The 24,681-nt window shown below is 36.3% G+C and overlaps 1 protein-coding gene across 3 annotated transcripts in view; it reads left to right on the forward strand.

Moving 5' to 3' along the window:
- The window catches only part of CEP162 (centrosomal protein 162), a 94,762-nt gene that overhangs the window by 36,487 nt on the left and 33,594 nt on the right, over positions 1-24,681 (forward strand). For all 3 annotated transcript variants that reach the window (XM_010333824.2, XM_074397726.1, XM_074397727.1), the window contains 9 exons: positions 719-977; positions 6,573-6,706; positions 6,966-7,193; positions 7,730-7,870; positions 10,116-10,228; positions 12,626-12,731; positions 21,950-22,076; positions 23,295-23,458; positions 24,237-24,341. In XM_010333824.2, the coding sequence (XP_010332126.1) occupies positions 719-977; positions 6,573-6,706; positions 6,966-7,193; positions 7,730-7,870; positions 10,116-10,228; positions 12,626-12,731; positions 21,950-22,076; positions 23,295-23,458; positions 24,237-24,341 (1,377 nt within the window). The remainder of the gene's footprint in view (positions 1-718; positions 978-6,572; positions 6,707-6,965; positions 7,194-7,729; positions 7,871-10,115; positions 10,229-12,625; positions 12,732-21,949; positions 22,077-23,294; positions 23,459-24,236; positions 24,342-24,681) is intronic.

Here is a 24,681-nt window from a genome sequence, read left to right on the forward strand (position 1 = left end):
TGCTAGCCAGTCCCCAGATTCAAAAATACCACCATAACACTAGCTTTCTTTTAGAAGACATTCTTTATACATTTCTTCCTTTCTTTCAATGAAATATAGTCCAGAATTTGACTAGTATAAGAAAAAGTTTATTCTTCATTTAGTATGCACTGTTCAGTCTTTCCAATCATTTGTATTGTAAGTGGCATTTTATATGAATGCTATTAACACCTGTGAAGAAATTTACATTTTACTGATTCTTTTTCCTGTATTCTTGATCTCTCCTACTTTATAGTTGCCCTGATTCAGACATTCGACTTGTATATTATAATTTTGAATTACATATTTAAGTTGTCTCCAGTTCTTTGTGGAATAAGTCAGAGTATTAATAAATTTTTTAAAGTGTCTTGAGAAGTTCAGATAAAAAATTAGATAAGATTTTATGTAATTTCAAAGTATGTTCTTTCTTTCTGCTGTGTTCATTCCAGTAATTAAACATCTTGGTTTCTGGCAAGCTAATTTTGCTTTATTACTTTGCTTTAGTTTGTCTCTATGCTAACTTTGAGGGTTTGCTTCAAAATGCTGAAATTCTAATGCATTAGACTTCAAGAACTTTAGTAGTTTGCCTTTTACAAACTACATTATTTGATAATCACTGTTGTTTTGCCATCTGTTAAATATTCATTTACAACAGTAAAGTTTATTTAGATACTAAAGAGCTTTTGCTTGTTGTGTACAGGCTTACAGATCTCAACTTAGTTCCGAAGAAGGGGCTATAATGGGTAAACAGGTACCATACAAGAAGGCCAGAAGTGCACCTCCTTTACTTAAAAGGAAACCCCAGAGAGGATTGTATGCATCAGTTAGGAGCTCAGGCTATGGCAAACCCAGTTCACCACTCAAGATGTTTTCTACTCTTGAAAAGAAAACTTCAGAGGACATTATGAAAAGCAGAAACTTGAGATCTATTCTGACGTCCAGTCAACCTAGGAAAAAAGGTAATCATATACTCTTTTCATAATAGAATTCTATGCATTTAGTATATTATTTTACTTTCTTTGTTTCCATGGAAGAGAATTAATCTTAAGATACTATATTCCATTTGTAAGATGCAATTTACAGGAGGCAACAGGGCCTGACACAGGGTGGTGGCAGTAGAGGTGATGAAAAATGGTTGGATAAGGTTATATATAGAAGGTAGAACCAAAAATTTGAAGAATTGGTTTTGGGTTGCTAAGATTTTTGGCCCGAGCAACTGGAAGAATGGAGTTACACTCAGCTGGAATGGGGAAAGCTGTGATTGAGTATATTTGACAGTTGGGGAAAATCTGGGAGTTTTAATTTTCGAGATGATAGTTTTGAGCTGTCTATTTAACATGGAAGCAGAAGTGACAAGGAGGCAGTCAGATATAAAAGTCTGGAGTTTGGGAGGGAAATATGGACTATAGATACCATTTGGGAGTTGTTGGAATCTGACTGAGAGTACCAAGAGAGTGAGCATAAATAGATGGAAAAGAGCAAGCCAAGGCCTGAGGCCCCTGAGCATGATAACCTGAAGCGGTCAGGCAAAAGAGGAGGAACCTGCAAAGGAAACAGAGTGAGGTTGGAAGAAACCTGAAAGCTTATGGAATCCTGAAAACTAAGTGAAGAAAGTATATTGAGAAGGACTGCTCTGTCATTTGCTGCTGAGAGATTAAGAAAGGTTAGGACTGAGAACTGCCCTTTGGGTTTAGCAAGAAGGAAGTGATCAGTAAAATGGACAAGTAGTTTCCATGGAGAAGTGACTATAAAAGGCAAATTAAATGGGAATAAGTGGGGATAGGAGGAGTGGAATGGTGCTTCAAATTATAGTCCATGCTGCAGATAGTTGTTGTAAAAGGCAGCAAAATAATAGACCAGTAGCTGACAAGGGAGGTGAGACCAAAAGCATTTTTGCTTTGCTTTGTTTTTATGAAATAAATGATCATTTTGTTTGTATGATATTAAGACAGATTTGATAGAAAAATAACTGACAATGTATGAGAGTGAGGGAAGAATTTCTGGAGCAATGTTTTGAGTAGAGAAGCTATAATGGGATCTGGTGCACAGTGGAAGAAGGGTTGACATTAGACAGGAACATGGCTACTTCCTGCTTTCTAGGAACTGTGGAGGCAGATAGGAAGGGAAAGTGTATGCTGGCAGGTGGATAGATGTGCTAAGGAGAGAATGTGGGTGGTTTTCATGATAGCTTCAGTTTTTTCTGAGAAATAGAAAGCAGTATCATTCATTAGATGGGAGTGAGGATTAGGCAGAAGTGTTTTAGAGCTTATAAGAGAAAAGAGAAGATAGGAATTAGCCATCTAGGAGAGTTAGACTGTCAGGAACCAAGAGACTCTAATTAAAGTAAGTGATCATGAATTTAAATTTAAATAACCAACTTGTTTAAGCAGCTGTACTTGGTAAAACAGTTGGGTTTACCAAGAAATATGTTTTCGCCAAGTAAAGCTGATCATGCGTGTAAGAGTGATTAATATGGTTGACCGTGGAATTGAAGTTGAGCAATGAAGGAAGAAAGGGCATCAGGGGAGTGTGATACAAGGTTCAACAGGTACGATCCATCGACTGTGAGTCCTAACAGGGTCAAAGGATTGTTGGAATCTGGGTACCAAAGGATGTAAACTGGGGAGATAGAGATGATAGTCAGAGGAAGTGATTAGATTAGGGGATGAGACTAGGGAGTGGTTACATTACTGACAATAGTCTAGGAAAGACCTGGACTGTGTGGATGGGAATGAGTAGCTGAGATGGAAAGAAGTTAAAGGAACCAAAAGCCAGGGAGTTGAAAGGATTACTTATGAGTATATTGAAATTACCAAGAATGAAAACAGAGGTAATGTCACAGTGAGTGAAAAAGAAATGAGAGGAATGATGAGGAGGTTGCTAGATGAAAAAAGTAACATTTTTATGAGTAAAATGAAATAATATTCTTAAACTTGTTTTTCATATTTTAAAATTGTACAGCATTTTTAACATCCAATAAAACACATTACTAAAATTTATAGTGAAGTTTAATGATGGATCATAAATGTTTTTATACTGAACTACTTTTTCTCATTAGACTGTCTATTAAGTATGATGCTTTTAAGCTCTGTTTTTTATTGAAGAACTGCCCAGAGCAGTTTTAGTTTTATTCAGAACTGTAATTCCTTTAGGATAGTTGTTACTTGTCAAAGATTGAATTCTCCAGGAAGCAGAGTTTGAGATGAGATTAGTGTTAGAAAGTATACAGGATGCAGTTAAAATTAAAATCAACATTGGTTAGGATGAGGAAAAAGCCCAGCTACTGAAACTTAACCAAATAAAAGGCATCTTTTCTTTTATGTATCAGAGTCCAGAGATAGGCAGTTCATGGCTGGAAAGCTCATGCAAAGAACCAGATTCCTTCTCCTTTTCTGATGCTAAATCCTTAGTATGTGATTTCTGTCTTCATTGGCACAATGGCTACTCCACCTCCAGACCCTGTGCATGAGGTACGGTGAAAGGTGAAAGATAGATGCCTGCCAAATCATCAACTTCATAATCAGGAAAGTTTTTGCAGCCATCTTCATGACCTTTGATCTTGTGGCCATCAGTTGCATGTAGTTCAGGGGGTCGAGTATGTTTAACTATGCACCTTGCTGCTCAGGACAGAATTAGATCTTTGTTAATAGGAAGGAAGAGAAGGTTGGCAATTAGCAGTACCAGCCATGTGGTGGTTTTCCTTTTTAGTTTTGATTAATTTTCTTTGGCTCTAACTTGTGTTTTTGTTTTTAGACTAATTTTTTTTTTTTTTTTGTCATGAAAGGAACACTTGCTTATTATTTAAAATTCGAAAATACAGAAAAGTAAAAGAAGAAAGCAGTAATTTAGCCAGAAACAACTAGTGTTATGCTAGGTGAGCAGATTACATGGATCTCACAATGTGTATATTTACATATGGAAATGCGAATGAATGGATGGAAGGAGAGAAGCAGACATGTATAAATGGACAAAATATTTTGTAAGAATGAGATCACACTTTACATTCTCTTTTAAAATAGAGTATTAGATCTAGGTTTACTTATATCTGTAAGAAGAAAAAGAAATTTCATCCTAAGAAATGGTATATCCGAAAAGATCCCTTTAAGGAAAGAAATTATGAAAAACACTCAAAGGTTGCCGTAACTGTACTGTTGTTTTCTTTACCGCATTTTTCAATTTTAGACATTAGCAATCTATTCCTTTTCTTTGGAATATACAGTATATTATATCCACTACTTACATGCCTCCTGTATTTTTATTTTATTTTTACTTTTCTTTTATATACTTTAAGTTCTGGGGTACATGTGCAGATCATGCACGTTTGTTACATGATATACATGTCCCATGGTAGTGGTTTGCTGCATCCATCGCCCCGTCATCTACATTAGGTATTTCTCCTAATGCTATCCCTCCCCAATGCCCCTACCCCCTGCTATTTCTCCCCTAGCCCTTAAGATATATTTAGTATATTCTGTCCTACAACCTTAATATCCCTCAGCTTTTGGATTTAGTTCTTGGTTCTGATTATTAAAGAGACTGAATGGTTTTCACCTGTCTCTTGGACATAGTTTCTCCATTCTGGAATTATTTTGATTGGTTTCTGTTTTGACCGACTTTTCTTAATGCACTGCATTTTCAAGAAGGTTTCATGGGTTTCAAATTCCGCAGTGTTCTCGTGTTTAAATTTCATAGTCAAGCAAATGTTCTTTCATGTGTAAAAGGGGAAAATACTGTTCATGTGCCATTATTTAAAGTAATTACTTGATACTTTAATTCGTTGAGAGAGAATTCAATATTAAGAATTCAAAGGCCGGGCGCGGTGGCTCAAGCCTGTAATCCCAGCACTTTGGGAGGCCGAGACGGGTGGATCACGAGGTCAAGAGATCGAGACCATCCTGGTCAACATGGTGAAACCCCGTCTCTACTAAAAATACTAAAAATTAGCTGGGCATGGTGGCGTGTGCCTGTAATCCCAGTTACTCAGGAGGCTGAGGCAGGAGCATTGCCTGAACCCAGGAGGCGGAGGTTGCGGTGAGCCGAGATCACGCCATTGCACTCCAGCCTGGGCAACTAGAGCGAAACTCCATCTCAAAAAAAAAAAAAATAGAATTCAAGAAGGGAGAATTCTGGTATAAAAGGACAGGCAGACTACAACTATGAATAAGAACATGTGATAGGTTGAGAATTACGTATCCAAAATGCCTGGGACCAGAAGTGTTTCAGATTTCAGATTTCCTTGGATTTTGGAATATTTGCATTATATTTATCAGTTAAGCATCTCCAATCCAAAAATCCAAAATCTTAAACGTTCCTATAAGCATTTTTCTATGAGCGTCATGTCAACACTCAAAAAATTTCAGATTTTAGAGCAGTTCAGATTTTGGAGTTTCTGATCTGGGATGTTCATGTGCTAGCAGATCACACCCCATTCATTTAACTCCAATGATTTGGAAGGTTAAAAAGCCTGTTCTTAAAATGACTGAAAACAGTCTCTTCATGAACACTGTTAGAAATTTCTACAGAAAACTTACATTCGTCTAATTAAATATGATTATAACTCTGTAAGAAAAACCTTCACATAACCTGGAAAAATAATTGAAATGAAATCTTTTGATGAGGGATTGTTGATAATCTGTTTTTTCTTTTGACTATTCTATATTTTCCAAATCTTTAATAATCATGTATAACATTTGTAATTAAAAAATAAACTCTACATTTAAAAAGTTAGCATCTTGAATAAAATATTTTAAATATTTAAATTTTGAAGTTTTTAATCTCTAAAGCAGTCAGCTAATGTTTATTGAACTTTCAACTCAGGGCCTGTAGTATTTGAATATGGAGCTTAGGATCCCTTCTAGATATTCTTCTTAAACATTGTTTATTATTAACTGAATAGTATAGAATTATTTATTTGAGAAATCGCAGGTTACCCTAAAAGCTGACAGTTGGAACAGAATATATATTATCACAGTTTTTTCTAATTTAATGTATATTACCAGGTTTTTATAGTAGTCATAATCTTTTAAAATCAGATTTAGATTAACAGTTATAAAATCCTCTATGAAATTTCTGTTATTCCATTGATACTATAATATCATGATATACATTGTCTATTAAAAATGTGCTCTGAAAGCACACGTAATCTGCATCAAAATGTTTCATAAAGTTATCAGCTGCTCCTTGATTTGTCATTTAGAAATTATGATTGATTATTGCTATGAACATTTAACAGAATTTATTTAAAAGTAATAAACTCTGAAAGTTATCCCTATTTACATTCTAACGTTTATTTAGCTCCATTTGTCATTTGACATGACTCTTGGGTTAATTGGCCATCTGTGTCAAATTTAGGAGAACATTGATTATGGGGTGGCAATTGTCCTGAATGCCATCAGTTATCATAGTGAAACAGCTGTATTATAGTGTAATCCATAAGCCTATTTTGAGATCTTCATTTTATTGTTTCCATTGTATTTGTAGTTATTTGACACAATTGATGAATAAACATTTAACTTTACATTTGTGGTGCATTTATAATTGTTTATAACATTTAGAAATTTTATCTGGAACAAAACTCATCAAGCCTGCAGCTTTGGATAAACCAGCTCCCAAAACTGAAAGTTGCCTGGCTACTCCTCAGAAGTTTGAAGATCCCACAGAAACTGATTTCTGTATTCAACTTTATACTGTAAGTATTAAATTCAAAAATAATAATTATAATGTTTTTATGTTAAAAATTATATTAAAACTAAATTATAAATAATATAAGCATTTGAAATGTCTTTTCCTTCAAATGATACTCTAATCACTCTTAATGAACAGTTATTGATTTTCTTATATAATAGAACATTATTAAACATGTCCTTTTTATTCCTTTTTTTTAAACCACCTGTGTTCAAATTTTATACATAAGTCTACCATAATGAAGTAATACTTCTTCTTGAAAGGATTACTTAGGATACCATGGTGAGAACAAGGAGAAGGAATTACTTATGTTTAAAAGAGTACGTGAAGCAGAGGAAAAATGGAGAGGTGCACAAGCCCTAATTGAGCAAATTAAAGTCACATTCTCAGAAAAAGAGAAAGAACTAGAAAATAAGTTAGAAGAACTAAAGAAACAACGGGAAAAAGAACTCTTCAAATTGAATCAAGATAATTATATTCTTCAAGCCAAGGTACTAGACACATTGTTCTGTTTTTCTTTATATTTATTTTTTTAAAAAAAGAAACTGTACTACCTGCTAAATACACTGTCATCCTCGATTACTAGAGGTGTTTGACCTAATATATTTGCTGTATAAAAATATAGACATGGTTCCAAGAGTGATGCCTTACATGAGAGCCTAAATTTTGAAACTTTGGGGAGAAAATTAAGTTTAAATTGGCTCATTTTGATGCTTTTCTTCTATTAGCAGTCCTTTTTTAAAAAAATCAGTTCATTCTGACCTTCAAAGAAATCAAAGTTTGAGAAAGAACTGCTATAGAAGGTATAGACCCAGAGAATGACACTGCATAGCATTTGTGAGTTACTTCACTAACCCAAAACCATCAGCACAAAACAGCAGTTTGCAAATTTAAGTGTAGTTATGTCACATTCCAGTGTGTTCAGTATTATCAAACAGCTTCGGATCTAAATAGCAGTTTTCTATTATTCTTTCTCACTTCTGTTATTTCCTTCCTCAAATAAAACAAGTTTTTCATTTTATCAAAGTTAAGCAGCTTTGAAGAAACAAACAAAAAACAAAGGTGGTTACATTTTGGAGAAGCAGCTGATCCTGTCACTGGAGAAAAATTGAAGCAAATCCAAAAAGAAATAGAAGAACAGGAGACACTTCTTCAAGGATATCAACAGGTATGGCAGTTCTTAAGCACATGGCAAATTTACTCTTGATCTTTTATTTATAAAAATAAGCCAGGCCAGGATGAGGCAGGCAGATCACCTGAGGTCAGGAGTTCAACACCAGCCTGGCTAACATGGTGAAATCCCATCTCTACTAAAAATAAAAATAAAAAAATTAACTGGGCATGATGGAGCACGCCTGTCATCCCAGCTACTCAGGAGGCTGAGGTAGGAGAATCACTTGAACCTAGAAGGCAGAGTAAGCCGAGTTGACATCACTGCCCTCCAGCCTGGGTGATATAGTGAGACTTCATCTCAAAAAAAAATAAAGCATATTAAAATATTTCTGTGCTTATTTAACAGATAATGAGAAATCTGGCAAATATGAGGGAGTAATAATTTGACTAATCTATTTATTTCTTATGAGCAGGATTAAACGTTAAGAGCATGGGTTCTGGATTGGAAAAATCTGGTTTTGAGTATTAGCTCTACCACTTGCTGTGTGCCTTGGGTATCACTTAACCTTTCTAATCCAGTTTCTTCATCTGTGAAGTGGGGGTAATAATATAGAGGATCCCCAACTTCCAGTGGTTTAACTTAACAAAGTTTCAACTTTTATAATGGGCTTATCAGGATGTAACCTCATCATAAGTTTTACTTACTATTTTTCTACTTTACAATGGGTTCATCAGGGTATTAAGTGTGTTTTCAACTTAAAACATTTTTTACTTACTTTGGGATTATTGGAATATAGCCATTTGAGGGGCAAGCAAGTTGAGGAGCATCTGTACACTCTTAGTGTGGCACACAGCAATCAATGAGTGTTACCTGTTACTATTTTTAATAGTCAATTTCTTAGAAACTGTCCTATCTTAGTTTTCTATAATGCTCTTCAGTAGATAATATTGACGGATTTTGTTACTATATTCAGAAATATGAATCTGAAATTAATTGCTAATGCCCTGACGGCAAAAAAAAAATTGAATTTAATGCAAGAAGATCTGTGTGTCCTACAGAGGCAGATGTTTGCAATGTGTGATGGCATCTTGGTGTTGCTAGCCTGACAGCCAGGACAGGTTTAGTGATCTTCATCATAAGACTTTATCTTTGTTCCGTGCCTCCCACACCCATTTTTTCTTACTTCTCTCCCTTCTTGTCTTTCATTACATTCTTCTCTTTGGACAACATAACTGGAACCTTGAACCTTAGTAACATGCATTATCACCCAGGGACATCAGCAAAACCATTGCCACATCAGTGATTACAATGTTTGTTGTAACTGAATTGGAATGATTTTGCAGGACACACTGCCCTCAGTTACTAGGTACCATTCAAACTCTTTTGCTGATTTGATCTTGCCATTAAAATACAAGGGTTTTAAATAAAATTTAGCAGACCCGTAAGTGTGCCAATCAACCCCTCCAACAAAGACAACACAAAATTTATGTGTCTAAATAGTAGAGGATGTTCATTAATTCTCCAGGTGTTTAAGCACAGACTGTCTACCAGGCACAATTCCAGACATGATGAAACACAGTCTATAGTTTACATTAGATCCTCAAAAGCCCTTGGTTTGCATCTGATTTTTAATTTTAAAGGGGTTAATAAGCCAGGGAGGGCACCTAAGTGCAGATTGGCACCTTCTCTTCTCCCTCTGATCTCAACTAGTTGAGTCACTCTTTAGCTCAAGCCTGTGGTGTACTGGATCTGTCCTCTGTTGTGCCTTATCCTGACACTTTTCAGAAACTCTGGTCTTTAACTCCCTGGTTAAGGTCAGTATCAGGTAAAAGCATGAACACCCCTAAGTACATCTGATTGCCTCATCACTAGAAGCCAGACTTGCAGAATCTTCCTCCAGAAGTGATTTTTTTTTCCCCTCTCAGACAGAAAAGAATGTAAAGGGTTTCACTGGGTCTTTCCACCGGTGTCCACACAGTCAGGATGTGGTGATTTCTTCAGCCACTCTCCCACTTTACACTTACAAAATGCAGTGCATTAAACTGACCTTAGGCCCTTTGGCTTTGGGAATTTTTGCAAATTAATTTTTCAAGTAGACATTTTAAACATTCTGGAAAGAACTGTTTTTAGACACCAAGTTTTCTTCTGAGACAATGTAAAAAGTTTAAGAAAGATTTTACATACTCAAAAAACTAAACAGACTTAAAAGGCCGTTTAAAGGATTACTGTATTATGAGCACATATAATATGTACATACTGATGACTTTTAACTAAAATGCAGTTTTCTGGTTTTAAAAAGGAAAATGAACGATTATATAATCAAGTAAAAGATCTCCAAGAACAAAACAAGAAAAATGAGGAGCGAATGTTTAAGGAAAATCAGAGTTTATTCAGCGAGGTAGCTTCCTTAAAGTAAGTCTTTTTGAAGTTCTTAAAACCAAATGTACTTAGACTGTGTCTAAGCATGTTCTTATTATGTTAATAATACATTTGTTTTTACTTAGACATTGTAAAATTTTATTTTTATTTGTACACTCATTTCCAGTTTATATATTTAATATTCAGTGGATTTTTCTTTTGGTGTTAGATGGTTAGCACATACTTTATAGTATTTTCAGCATATTCATATTTGAATTTATATGAATTTATGTTCATAAGTGATTTAAACATCAGTTTTAGACAATTAAATATACAGTATTCCTCTCCATTAGTCATTAAGAATGAGATAATTAACCATTTCCCAAGGAACCATGTGATTAATAATCCTAAAATAGAAAGATCATACAGTATCACATATGATCGTAGGTCAAATTCCATAGAAGCAGAGCCTGAGATGGTGGAGGTCCTTGTGGAGATGATACACTGAAGGCTAACACTCAAGAGAAGGGAGCAGGGGAAGCAGGATCAGGGAGGTAGAAGGAGGGCAGGTAATGATCTCAGCTGTAGACTGGCCTCATTCTCCTTCCACCAAGAAGCTCTGGAGAGTAGATTGTACCAGAGTTGGTTCCTGCTTGAGGCATGGAGGCAGCCTCGGTCACTGGCTGGAGTATACCATGGAAGGGAGTGGGGGCTGCCCTTTATGCCAGGGTACAGGGACTACTGTTTAAAGGAGCACTTGTGAGTTCTTTTCAGCCAGCACTCATCACAGCAAGATAGTGGAGCACCAACACCTACTTAGGAATCATATTTCAAACTATTAAGGTCTTTCAGATGTTACTGCTTCCAACTTTAACATATTAAGTGAAAAGGCCAAGCCCATGAACATAGACAAGCTGGGATATTGTCTTCTCTTAGAAAATAACCACTATTTGTATATCCTTTTATATAAACACCTAATTGTTCAGAAAGGACTGTTATCAGAAATTTCTTTGACCCATGAATATCATGAATGTTAACCAAATTTATTTATATACTTCTTCTTTCTTTTTTGAGACAGAGTCTTACTCTGTCGCCCAGGCTGGAGTGCAGTGGCGGGATCTCAGCTCATTGCGACCTCCGCCTCCCTGGTTCAAGTGATTCTCCTGCTCAGCTTCCCCGGTAGCTGGGACTACAGGTGCATGCCACCACACCCGGCTAATTTTTATATTTTTAGTAGAGACAGGGTTTCTCACCATGTTGGCCAGGCTGGTCTTAAACTCCGGACTTCAAGCGATCCGCCTGCCTCGGCCTCCCAAAGAGGCATCATGCCCAGCCACTTGTCCCCATTTTTTTGGTTATATAACCTAGGGGCCTGAGAGGCAGGGCTGCTAAAAATAATCTCATACTGTCTTTCATGCAGAACAGAAAAAGGCACACTTGATAGCAGACAAAGCCAGCAGCTGCACAGGTTACCAAGCAGAGAGCACCATTGCATGTGTATATTTACATATATATACAACACACACACAGTTGTGAGAGGCAATATATATGTATACATTGCCTCTCTATAGATATACACTATATATATATATATATATATATATATATACACACACACACATAGAAACACACACCATATATATACATACACACCTGTGTATGGTGTGTGTGTATGTATATATATAGTGTGTATCTATAGAGAGAGAAGCAATATGTACACATATATATATAGCCTCTTTCTTCTGGTAGGTTGGTAAATGTAGCCCCAGACCACGTGTGATAATCTGCACAGTTGTATTACATGAATTCATTTACTTCTGCTTTGTTTTCCCAGAAGCTTCAGTAAAGTTATTTTAAAATACCTTACATTACTCAGCTTCTAAAAGAAGGTCTGTCCCAGGATCCAAAAGTGAAGCTCTAAGTTAGCTTTCAGAATGAAATAAATGGTTTTTTTAGTACATTAGGGTTAGATAATCTTATATGGAATCTGAAACTCCTTGTATGTTATCTCTGGAATAACAGGAAAATTGAATCTTAGGCCAAGTATTAGGCTGTGTTTGGTTTTGTTAGTTTCCATATACGAGACTGGCAACTCTCAGAGAAGATTCTAGAACAATATGACAAGGAGTACGTTAACAACCCCACAGGAAAAATCCAGCATATCTTTGTGGGCCATTAATTTTTTTTCTTTGAGAATTGGGAAGAAATATTTGTATATTATAAATCAATAATCTTAGGTTTCAGTTCTTTTAGAATTAGCATTTCCCTTAAAGTATATTTCTCTTTTAGTATATTACTATGATAATCTTCAGATTAAATACAAATTTTACCTTCATTTATGCATATAGTTTCAATGTATGTTTTTAAAAATTTTTAAGAATTGAATATTTTCTACTGAAAGTAGCACCTGGTAAGAAAGAAAAACAACTTTTTATTTTCAAAATAAATCAGAGAACAGATGCACAAAAGTCGTCTTCTGTCTCAAGTAGTTGAAGATTCAGAGCCCATCAGAAACCAGAATTTTACAGATCTGTTAGCAGAACTACGGATGGCACAGGTAAGTTGCATGAAGATTTTAATATTAGGGATAATAAAGGTTTTTTGGTTTTTTTTTAGTAAAAATCCCCATGTTAATTTATAAAAACTGTCAGTTTCATACCATTTAAAAAATAGGGAGCAATAGATTAGCATGTAGTCTACACATGACCTAAGTATAGAGGAAACAATATAATACTGGTTTTAGATGTCATTGTCTTTATGATTCAGCCTCATCAGGCGTTTATCACATTTAATCAGGCTTATTTATCATGGAACCATATCAGAGGCACGATTTTATTTAGGACATGTATACCTTATTTGAAACAAATTCCTTATTCAAAAGCATGCAGCCTAAATAGTGTAATTTGGAGATAATTGTTTACTTTTAAAAGTTAGTAGCTTTCTACCTGTGTTCTGAAGTAGACTGGGCCCTTTTAGAGAGCAGAGACTGTATCTTACAAGTATTTATATCCCACATATTTAAAATAAAGTCGAAATGCAGTGCTGCTTCATCTTTTTTATGTTTATTAAATTATATTATAAAGAATATGGCCTAGAGTTTTCTAAAGCAGTATTTATCAGTAAGAGGAGTCTGGGAATTTAGGGCAGGATAGTTCTATTTTAAGCAGTAGTAATTCATACACTGCATGATTTTTACTGTCCCAAGAACTATGTGTTCATAATACCCACTAGTCATTGTAAAAGTTAAAACCACTCTGCCACATTTCCAAATATGGCCTGTAGATGAGTTACTTCTTCCCACCCCTCCCTTTGAGAATTGTAGCACTAAACTAAAAAGCCCTCCCAATCTATTTCAATGATTATGTAAATTAGAAAAATTTCAGTTACTTTTTAATAAGAAATTTACCACACACAGGTTAAATAGAAATAGAAACATACCATAGTTAATAAATGTTTAATAGGGTTTTAAAAATGCAGCTTTACATATGAATCCATTACAGGGAATTTCCTTTGGATGCATGTGTAAATAGCTAGGAAGGTAGGTAAAAAGGTGAATGAATGATTGGATGATACCCTCTCCACCCACACCATCAGTGGACCTCAAAAATTAGCAAGCTAAAACAAATTAATATTACCTTATTCTATGAAGGCTAGGAGGAACAAAGTAAGGTTTCAGGCATAGCATAGCATTAGTTCCAAAGGCTGTTGTTTTTACCTTTTAAAAGTTCTGTTTTGAACGTATTTTAATGACAGAAAATTTGAAAACTACCACTAACACCACCAGAAGATACTGGAAAAAAATAATAAATACTTGTAAGTGGATAACCATCCTCTCAGGAAAGAAAGGGAAATCTTTAGGAGCCAAAATAAAGGAGGGATTTAAAAAAACAGCCAAGACGCCTGAACTATTTCGCTTGTTTGTTTTTGGGGTTTTGTTTGTTTGTTTGTTTGTTTTTTGTGATGGAGTTTCACTTTTGTTGCCCAGACTGTTGTGCAGTGGTGCCATCTTGGCCTACCACATCCTCTGCCTCCCAGTTAAAGAGATTCTCCTGCCTCAGCCTCCTGCGTAGTTGGGATTACAGACATGCACCACCACACCCAGCTAATTTTGTATTTTTAGTAGAAACAGGATTTCTCCATCAAGGTCAGGCTGGTCTTGAACTCCCGATCTCAGGTGATCTGCTCACCTTGGCCTCCCAAAGTCCTGGGATTGCAGGCGTGACCCACTGCACTGGCCTGAGGCCTGAGCTTTAACAGCAAAGTGTAGACAGGATACCCTTAACGGACCACATCTTTCACTAAAATAGTGGATTAGGAAAAAAGAAGCTGAGATGTCAAGAAAGCTTTTCTGTCTAAACTTGGTCTCTGGGTGGGGAGAGGAAACAAGTCTCCTCTGCACATACTTTACTGTTTGTTCAATGTAAGTATTACCTCTTCTGCCACATTTGTATTTAGTATTTGAATTGACACTATCTTGCAATGTTCAAACTAAAAAAAATAACAAACAGTAATCTGAGTCAGTGATAACCTCTGGTAGATTTAGAAGAAACAAATGCAAAACAATTCTTAGAGGTATACACCTTTTAACCCAGCCCACACAATATTCCCACAGATAAAATCCAACTGATGATCTGCTCACAAATGCAAAATTACAAAATCTAGCGAAGCAGCCCACCATCAATAGGCAAGAGTTGCTTCAGCAGGATTAGAACCCCAATAGAATTATTGAATAGAGACTATAAAATAAATAGACTTAAAGTGCTTAAATATGCAAAATAAATGGGAAAGGATGCAAAAAGAGCAAAACAGGCCAGGCAAATTCAAAATAACATTAATCAGAGCTGTGGGAATGAAATGTAATGCCGGAAATTAAAAAGTAAGTAGAATTAAATAGGTAATCATAAACAACTAAGAAAAACGTTAAACTGAAAGAAGCAATTTAAGGGAACTCAGAGTGAAACACAGAAAAATAGAAAAATGTAAAATACCAGAAATATTAAGAAATATGAGATGCCCTAATGCATATTTAAATATTTTTAATAGGTAATGGCTGAGGATTCTCTAGAAGTAATAAAAGATGAATTCTCAAATTTAGGAAGCACAATAAGTCCCACTCAACATAAATGAGTAAAAATCCACATCTACTCCCATCATGATGAAGCTGCCAAAGTCAGGGGAAGCCTAAAAGAAATCGGGGGTCAGAGGGGGGACAGGTGTTAGTTTAAGATAATGGTAAAAATTATTTGGGAAGTTTTTTGTGTCCATACTGCAAGATAGAATGTAAACATACCTTTATTTTCATTTACTTTGGTACTCTTAAATAGTTTTAGAGCAAAAATTATACTGGGACAAATCTACAAAATAATCTTGTCAAGTATATTTGTGTATAGTCTACTTTATCCCTTAAAAATTAGTACCAATTGGTATATTCTTAAAATGTCAGTTGGTTTTAAAGTATAAGTGGAAGTGTAATAAAAGGTAAGTTCCTGAGCCCTTTCCTTTAGTATCCCAGGATTGGGAGGAGAATGGGGCTGACTTCAACTCATTTATTCAGACAGCCTTTATTGAACACCTGCAATGCACCAGGCACTCATCCAAGCATTGGAAATATAGTAGGTAAATAAGACAGACACAGATTTTGCTCACCAGAAACATATGTTCTAGAGAAGCAGACAGGCAACAGATACACAAATAATTACAGATAAATGTGCTTTGAAGAAAATGAAAATAGAGAATAATGGGTGATGAGTTAGAGGTAAGGCAGCATTTAATAGTGTCGAATGGAAAGCTCTCTCTGAGAAAGGGATATATGAGTTGAGAGTGGAAAAAGAGAAACAGCCAACTGTGCAAAGATTGAGACTTCAAGGCTAGGGGAAGAGCAAATGCAAAAGCCCTGAGTTTGTTACCTTCCAGAAGCCAGAGGCCTTTGAAGTGTAAGTAGGTAAGGACAAAAGTGACAGAGGCTTCTCTAAATGTCTGCATAGTAACTTAGGAGAGACGAAAAGTACTTGCCAGACAAAAACCTCTGGCCCACAGGTTTAACATGGGGCATACTTGGCTTTCTTGAAGATGGGCATTTCCTATCCCTGGAGATACACAAGCCTAGAGTGGACATCCATTTAAGCATTGATTGTATAATTGAACTCAAGATGTTTACAGTTCTTTGAATTCTAAAATACTGTTAATTCCATGAAGTAGACACTGATAGAGAACATTTCTAAATTGATAGAACTAATTAAGCAAAAGGTTTTTGCAGAAAGAGCATTCAGCAACTTTTAGATCAGTGTTAGTTTCGGTGTTCTTCTGAAAGGACATCTACAGAAGATTAAACAATGAAATGATGCAGTTAAATCCATGGAGCAGCTAGAAACTAAGATTATACAGTGCTTTACAAATGTTCTTATTCCCTAAGAGTGAATTTTAAATTGTAAAAAAGTTTGCAAGAACTTGTCATTTTGAAACATGAATACCAAGTTGACTGCTGTTGAGTCCAGTAGTTTCATAAGTTCAGTTTAGTGTGCATTTATCTAATACATGCCATGTACTTATTGCCATAAAGTAAAAAGTTAATATAAATCAGTCTTGGTCCCCATAGAGCCTTCCGCCTTATAAAGAAAAGAGGTTGTATATACATGGATCACTATCATATGAAACAGTAATAAATGCCATACCAGAGGTACAACTGAAGTTTGTGGGAGACAGAAGATGGGATGATCAGGAATAGCTTAGCTTAATTTGAACTGAGCTTTGAAAGATAGTATGATTTTTGTCAAGCATAAGAATGGGGCACAACACTTGGAACTATAGAGAATAGTATGGAATTTAGTGCATATTGAGAATTCCATTTTTATTTTTTGATGTCCCAAGCATTTTTTTTGTTGTTAATTGATTAATTATTTATTTATTTTCTCTTTCAAATCTTTTTTTTAATTGCATTTTAGGTTTTGGGGTACATGTGAAGGACATGCAAGATTGTTGCATAGGTACACACATGGCAGTGTGGTTTGCTGCCTTCCTTCCCCTCACCTGTATCTGTCATTTCTCCCCATGCTATCTCTTCCCACCTCCCCACCCCCGTCCCTCCCCCATTTCCCCCCCAACGGACCCCAGTGTGTAGTGCTCCCCTCCCTGTGTCCATGTGTTCTCATTGTTCAGCACCCACCTATGAGTGAGAACATGCGGTGTTTGATTTTCTGCTCTTGTGTCAGTTTGCTGAGAATGATGGTTTCCAGGTTCATCCCTGTCCCTACAAAGGACACGAACTCATCGTTTTTGATGGCTGCATAATATTCCGTGGTGTATATGTACCACATTTTCCCTATCCAGTCTATCATTGATGGGCATTTGGGTTGGTTCCAGGTCTTTGCTATTGTAAACAGTGCTGCAATGAACATTCGTGTGCATGTGTCCTTAAATTTTTTATACATTTATGATACAAAGCTTGGCAAAATGAAATCCTGCTTTCATGTAAATAGAAAATATGTCAGGTGGTAGTGAGTGCTGTGAGAAAAAAGTGAAACTGTGTGCCTGGGGGCCAGGATGGGGCTTGCTGTTTCAGTTAGGGTGGTCATGTAAGCAGAAATCATGATAAAGTGAAGGACAAAACTACCTGGCTATCTGGGCCCTGGAGCACAGCAAACAGAAGAGACAGTGCAGACTCATTGAGGTAGGAGTGTTCAAAGAACAGCAAGGAGGTCTTGGGCTAGAATGAAATAGGTGGGGTTTTATAGAACAGGTGATCAGTCATGGATAAGGCTGGGTTATATGACACTAAAGGTCATGGTAAGGACTTTGGGTTAACCGTGGAAGGAGCCAACAGAGTTTTGTTTTGTTTTGTTTTGTTTTGTCTTGCTTTAAGTTCTGGGATACATGTGCTGAATGTGCATGTTTGTTCCATAGGTATACATGTGCCATGGTTGTTTGCTGCACCTATCAACATGTCATGTAGGTTTTAAGTCCCACATGCATTAGGTATTTGTCCTAATGTTTTTCCTCTCCTTGTTCCCCAAGCCCCGACAGGCCCCCATGTGTGATGTTCCCCTCCTTGTGTCCAGACGTTCTCACTGTTCAGCTCCCACTCATGAGAACATGCAGTGTTTGCTTTTCTGTTCTTGTGTTAGTTTGTTGAAGATGATGATTTCCAGCTTCATCCATGTCCCTGCAAAGGACATGAACTCGTTCTTTTTTATGGCTGCGCAGTATTCCATGGTGTTTATGTGCAACATTTTCTCTTTCCAGTCTGTCATTGCTAGGCATTTGGGTTGATTCCAAGTCTTTGCTATTGTAAACAGTGCTACAGTGCTGTAATAAACATACATGTGCATGTGTCTTTGTAGTAGAATGATTTATAATTCTTTGGGTATATACTCAGTAATGGGTTTGCTGGGTCAAATGGTATTTCTAGTTATAGATCCTTGGGGAATCACCACAGTGTCTTCCACAATGGTTGAACTAATTTACATTCTTACTAACAGTGTAAAAACATTCCTATTTCTCCACATCTCACTGCCATCTATTGTTTCCAGACTTTTTAATGATTGCCATTCTAATGGCATGAGATGGTATCTCATTGTGGTTTTCATTTGCATTTCTCTAATGACCAGTGATGCTGAGCTTTATTTCATATGTTTGTTGGCTGCATAAATGTCTTCTTTTGAGAAGAGTCTGTCCATATCCTTTTCCTACTTTTTGATAGGGTGGGTTGGTTGGTTGGTTTTTTTGTTTTGTTTTGTTTTTTAATTTGTTTAAGTTTCTTGTAAATTCTGGATATTAGCCCTTTGTCAGATGGATAGATTGCAAAAATTTTCTCCCATTCTGTTGGTTGCCTGATCGCTCTGATGATAGTTTGTGTTGCTGAGCAGAAGCTCTTTAATTCAATTAGATCCTATTTTTCAATTTTGGCTTTTGTTGCAATAGCTTTTGGTATTTTAGTCATGAAGTCTGCTCATGCCTGTGTCCTGAATGGTATTGCCTAGATTTTCTTCTAGGGTTTTCATGGTTTTCAGGTCTTAGGTTTAAGTCTTTAATCCATCTTGAGTTAATTTTTCTACAAGGTGTAAGGAAGGGGTCCAGTTTCTGTTTTCTGCATATGGCTAGCCAGTTTTCCCAGCACCATTTATTAAATAGGGAATTATTCCTCCATTGCTTGTTTTTGTCAGTTTTGTCAAAAATCAGATGGTTATAGATATGTGGTGTTATTTCTGAGGCCTCTGTTCTGTTCCATTGGTCTGTATGTCTGTTTTGGTACCAATACCATGCTGTTTTAGTTACCATAGGTTTGTAGTATAGTTTGAAGTCAGGTAGCATGATGCCTCCAGCTTTGTTCTCTTTGCTTGGGATTGTCTTGCCTATGTGGGCTCTTTTTAGTTCCATATAAAATTTAAAGTAGTTTTTTTCCAGTTCTGTGAAGAAAGTCAGTGGTAGCTTGGTGGGAATAGCATTGAATCTGTAAATTACTTTGGACAGTATGGCCATTTTCATGATAAGGATTCTTCCTATCCATGAGCATGGAATGTTTTTCATTTGTTTGTGTCCTCTCTTATTTCCTTGAGCAGTGATCCTTGAAGAAGTCCTTCACATTCCTTTTAAGTTGTATTCCTAGTTATTTTTTTCTCTTTGTGGCAATTGTAAATGGGAGTTCACTCATGATTTGGCTTTCTGCTTGTCTGTTATTGGTATATAGGAATGCTTGTGATTTTTGCACATTGATTTTATCTGAGACTTTGCTGAAGTTACTTATCAGCTTAAGGATTTTTTGGACTGAGTCGATGGGGTTTTCTAAATATACAATTATGTCATCCAGAAGCAGAGACAATTTGACTTCCTGTCTTCCTATTCAAATACTCTTTATTTCTTTCTCTTGCCTGATTGCTCTCACCAGAACTTCCTATACTATGTTCAGTAGGAGTGGTGAGAGATGGCATGCTTGTCTTTTACTGGTTTTCAAAGGGAATGCTTCCAGCTTTTGCTCATTGAGTATGATAATGGCTATGGGTTTGTCATAGATAGCTCTTACTATTTTGAGATACGTTCCATCAGTTCCTAGTTTATTGAGTGTTTTTAGCATGAAGCGGTGTTGAATTTTGTCGAAGGCCTTCTCTGCATTTATTAAGATAATCGTGGTTTTTGTCATTGGTTCTGTTTATGTGATTAAGTTTATTGATTTGCGTATGTTCGACCAGCCTTGCATCTCAGGGATGAAGCCAACTTGATCATGGTGGAAAAGCTTTTTGATATGCTACTGGATTCAGTTTGCCAGTATTGTATTGAGAATTTTTGCATCGATGTTCATCAGGGATATTGGCCTAAATTTTGTTGTTGTTGTTGTGTCTCTGCCAGGTTTTGGTATCAGGATGATGCTGGTCTTATAAAATGAGTTAGGGAGGAATCCGTGTTTTTCTGTTGTTTGGAATAGTTTCAGAAGGGATGGTACCAGCTCCTCCTTGTACCTCTGGTAGAATTCAGCTGTGAATCTGTCTGGTTCTGGGCTTTTTTCCTTGTAGGCTATTAATTACTGCCTCAATTTCAGAACTTGTTATTTGTCTATTCAGGGATTCTACTGTTTCCTGGTTTCGTCTTGGGAGGGTGCATGTGTCCAAGAATTTATCTATTTCTTTTAGATTTTCTAGTTTATTTGTGTAGAGGTGTTTATAGTATCCTGTGATGGTAGTTTGTATTTGTGTGGGAACAGTGTTGATATCACCTTTATCATTTTTTATTGTGTCTATGTGTTTCTTCTCTCTTCTTCATTAGTCTGGCTAGCGGTCTATCTATTTAATCTTTTCCCAAAAAAAAAAAAAAAAAGCTCCTGGATTCATTGATTTTTTTTTTTTTTAAACGTTTTTTCATGTCTCTGTCTTCTTTAGTTCTGCTCTGATCTTAGTTATTTCTTGTCTTCTGCTAGCTTTTGAATTTGTTTGCTTTTGCTTCTCTGGGTGTGTGTGTGTGTGTGTGTGTGTGTGTGTGTGTGTGTGTGTGTAATATGTTAGGGTGTCGATTTTAGATCTTTCCCAATTTCTAATGTGGTCATTTGATGCTATAAATTTGCTTGTAACACTGCTTTAGCTGTGTTTTGAGACGGAGTCTCACTCTATCACCCAGGCTGGATTGCAGTGGTGTGATCTTGGCTCATTGCAACCTCTGCCTCCCAGATTCAAGTCATTCTCCTGCCTCAGCCTCCTGAGTAGCTGGAACTACAGTTGCATGCCACCACACCATGCTAATTTTTGAATTTTTAATAGAGATGGGGTTTCATTATGTTCGCCAGACTGGTCTCGAACGCCTAACTTCACGTGATCTGCCTGCCTCAGCCTCCCAAAGTGCTGGGATTACAGGCGTGAGCTACTGCACCCAGCCAGCAGAGAGTTTTTGATGGAGAATGACATTAACTGACTCTACAACAATCCCTATGGCTGCTGTGAGAATAGACTGTAGGGGCCAGAGGTAGAAGAGGCATACTAGTTGTTAAGAGCTTATTATAGTAATTCAAGCAAGAGAATTAGTGGGTCTTCAGTATGGTTAATATATGAAAGAAGTTTGAACAGTGGATTAAAAGGTCTTTAATGCAGTGCTGAGATGATTAGAACTGATTCAAATAGGCTATCGGAAGACATGAAAAAATTCTGGGGTGGGGCAGGTGATGGTAATAACATCAGAGCTAAAATTGTGAGAAAATATTTTGCAGCAGTATTCATGATGCGTTGAGTGAAAGAGAGACTATGCCACAATTTATTGTGGTTGGAAAAACCTTGCTTTTATATTTCTTTGAATATCAAGAAAGAAAAAAACAGTTTATTGGAAGACATCAAAAGACTGAAACAAGACAAACAAGCTCTTGAAGTAGACTTGGAAAAAATGAAGAAAGAGAGGGACCAAGCCAAAGATCAGATTGCTTATGTCACAGGTAAAACACTGAACTGAAATAGTATACCTTTATAATCATAACTGTTCTAATGTTGAATTTAAGTAATAGAAATTGAATGGTATAATCAAAATGCTATTCCTTGAAGTATATTATAATTTTAGAAATGTTTCTTAAAATTAGTTATTAAAAGATGTATGAATCTAATTGGGTTTAACAGGAATAATTGCAAGAGCAGGGAAAAGATTTTGGATTCATGGCATTTATGTTTGATTGTTCACATGTCTGTCATCCTACCTAGACTGTGACATTCTTGAGGGCAAGGCCTGTCTTCTTTTCCCTGGGTCTGAAACTTGGTAGGCTGTTTAGTGTTTGCCAAGTGAATAAATCATAGTGCGCTGGGTTTTATAAAGAGCACATAGATAAATGTGGCATGGTCCAGACCACAAAAACCAAGGGGAGTAAGATAAGAAAACAGAAAACTGTCATGTAAGGAAAAAATTACAAACATAAGAGGAATTGGGATACCAAATGAGGGTTTTGGGACAGAGTGGCACTTGAGCTGGGCCTTGACGGGTAGTAGTATTTGAAGGTGAAGGGAAAGAGAAAGGCTGCACAAGTATATCCCATGACTTAGAATGGCGGAACACAGGGATAGAAAGTTAGATCAGAGGAGCCCTCATTTGCAAAAGATAGGATCTTTGATCTGCAGTATTATGAGCCTCAATGTAAGACAAGGGCTGAGAAATCCGTTTTGACCTATTTGTAAGAAAATGACATTTGCTTTCCCTATCTGTAAAATAGAGTAACAGCAATAATAGCAGTACCCATTGTAAAAGTTTGCTGTAGTAGATAACAATAAATTGTAATAAGTGCTCCTGAATGTTTGTCATTGTTACTTTTTAATATAATTATAGACATTCTTCATTTTTATTATTTCTTAAATCCAACATTTATTTTCCCATGGAAACAACTTTTATAATTTTTAAAAGGTTATTGGAAAACAAGAAATTTATTAAAAATTTCTACATAGCCAACTTTGCTACGAGGTTGATGGTTTGGATTATAAACACAGTCTCTTATTTCCTTTGACTAATAGATTAAGCTAGACATTATATTATGTAAATCAGTTGTTTGATGCTTCTTGTTTCTTCATAATGCTGTCATTAGATGGGCACTGGTTTTCATTTAAAATCTTTTTAGTTTATTTTCATATTTTGGAGAACAGCAAGCAGGTTATTGAGTTACTTTATTTTATAGGTGAAAAATTATATGAAATAAAAATTTTAGAAGAAACACATAAACAAGAAATCAGTCGTCTGCAAAAAAGATTACAGTGGTATGCTGAAAATCAGGAACTTCTAGATAAAGATGCACTTCGGCTTAGAGAAGCAAATGAGGAAATTGAGAAGCTCAAACTTGAGGTGATAGATCATTTCAGAATGTATTTCTTCTCTAGATGAATTCTGTTGTCTATAATATCGGTTCTTTATAACCTTTTGTCATTGCATCATTACTCTGAACTATTAATTAAGATCACTGGTTTGTTTTTAGATACATAGTCTATTTTAGATTAGACTAAGAATAAATATAAGCTCCTTTTCACAGCCTGTCAGGCCCCCGTGGGGTCCGAACCCTGCCTGCCTCTTCAGCATCCTCAGCCACATCAGAGCTCCTCTGATTCTTGAACATGCTGAACTCGTTCCATTTGTTTCCTTTGCCTGGAATATGCTGCCTCAGTTCTTTTTGTGTCTCACTCGTCCTCATTCCTCTTGGCTCAGATTTCTACTGTCTAGAAAAGACCTTTCCTGACTCCCCTTTCCTAATGTAGCTGCCAGTCTCCCAACTTCTGGCTGTTTGTTCCTGTCCCTTCACTCTGTTTAATTTTCTTCTTACCCCTTACCACTCTGAAGTTATTTCATTTCGCCTTTGATTTACTTTATTAGCGTGTCAACTCTCTCCCTCTACTAGAGCGTAAGCATCTTGGGAGCAGGGACCTAGTTTGTCTCGTTTGCCCTCCATATCTCCTGCCAGATCTGGGTAGTGCCTGGAACTTGGGAGGTCCCCAAAGAATTTGACGAATTCCCCAAATTTTGCTGAGAAATTTATAAATGAGTGAGTGAACTAACATTATGCTTCCCCTCTAGAGCTTTTCTGTTACGTTTAAATATGCTTCTTAACATGTTGTTTATTTGTTGGCAGATTGAGAAACTGAAAACTGAATCTGGGAATCCAACTATTCAGCAGAAGATACGCTTAAAAGATAAAGCAGCAGATGCCAAAAAAATTCAGGATCTAGAGCGACAAGTATGTGTTCAGGGTAAATTTTCATGAGCGTGTTTTATGTACAGTGCATTTTGGTTTTCTCTTTTGTTTCAGGAGTTCTCATGAGATAGAGTCAACCTGGAAATTTTTGTTTTAAAGTACTTATACAGTAATAAAAGTAATAGCATTATTTTATAGAGCTACAGCTTTATAATTACAGAATTTTTAGACTAATGTGCCTCATTTATAGGATGGCAGACCTATTGATAAAAGGTAATTTGGTACCCCAGCTCTGTTAGACATCTAGGAAGAAGGAAGTAGAATTTTGAAACTCTGGATATAGAGTTAGAACTTCTCTTCCTGCCCATAGACAGCTGAGAGA

This window comes from Saimiri boliviensis, chromosome 4, assembly GCF_048565385.1.
Source record: "Saimiri boliviensis isolate mSaiBol1 chromosome 4, mSaiBol1.pri, whole genome shotgun sequence".
In the NCBI taxonomy this organism is placed as follows: Eukaryota; Metazoa; Chordata; class Mammalia; order Primates; family Cebidae; genus Saimiri; species Saimiri boliviensis.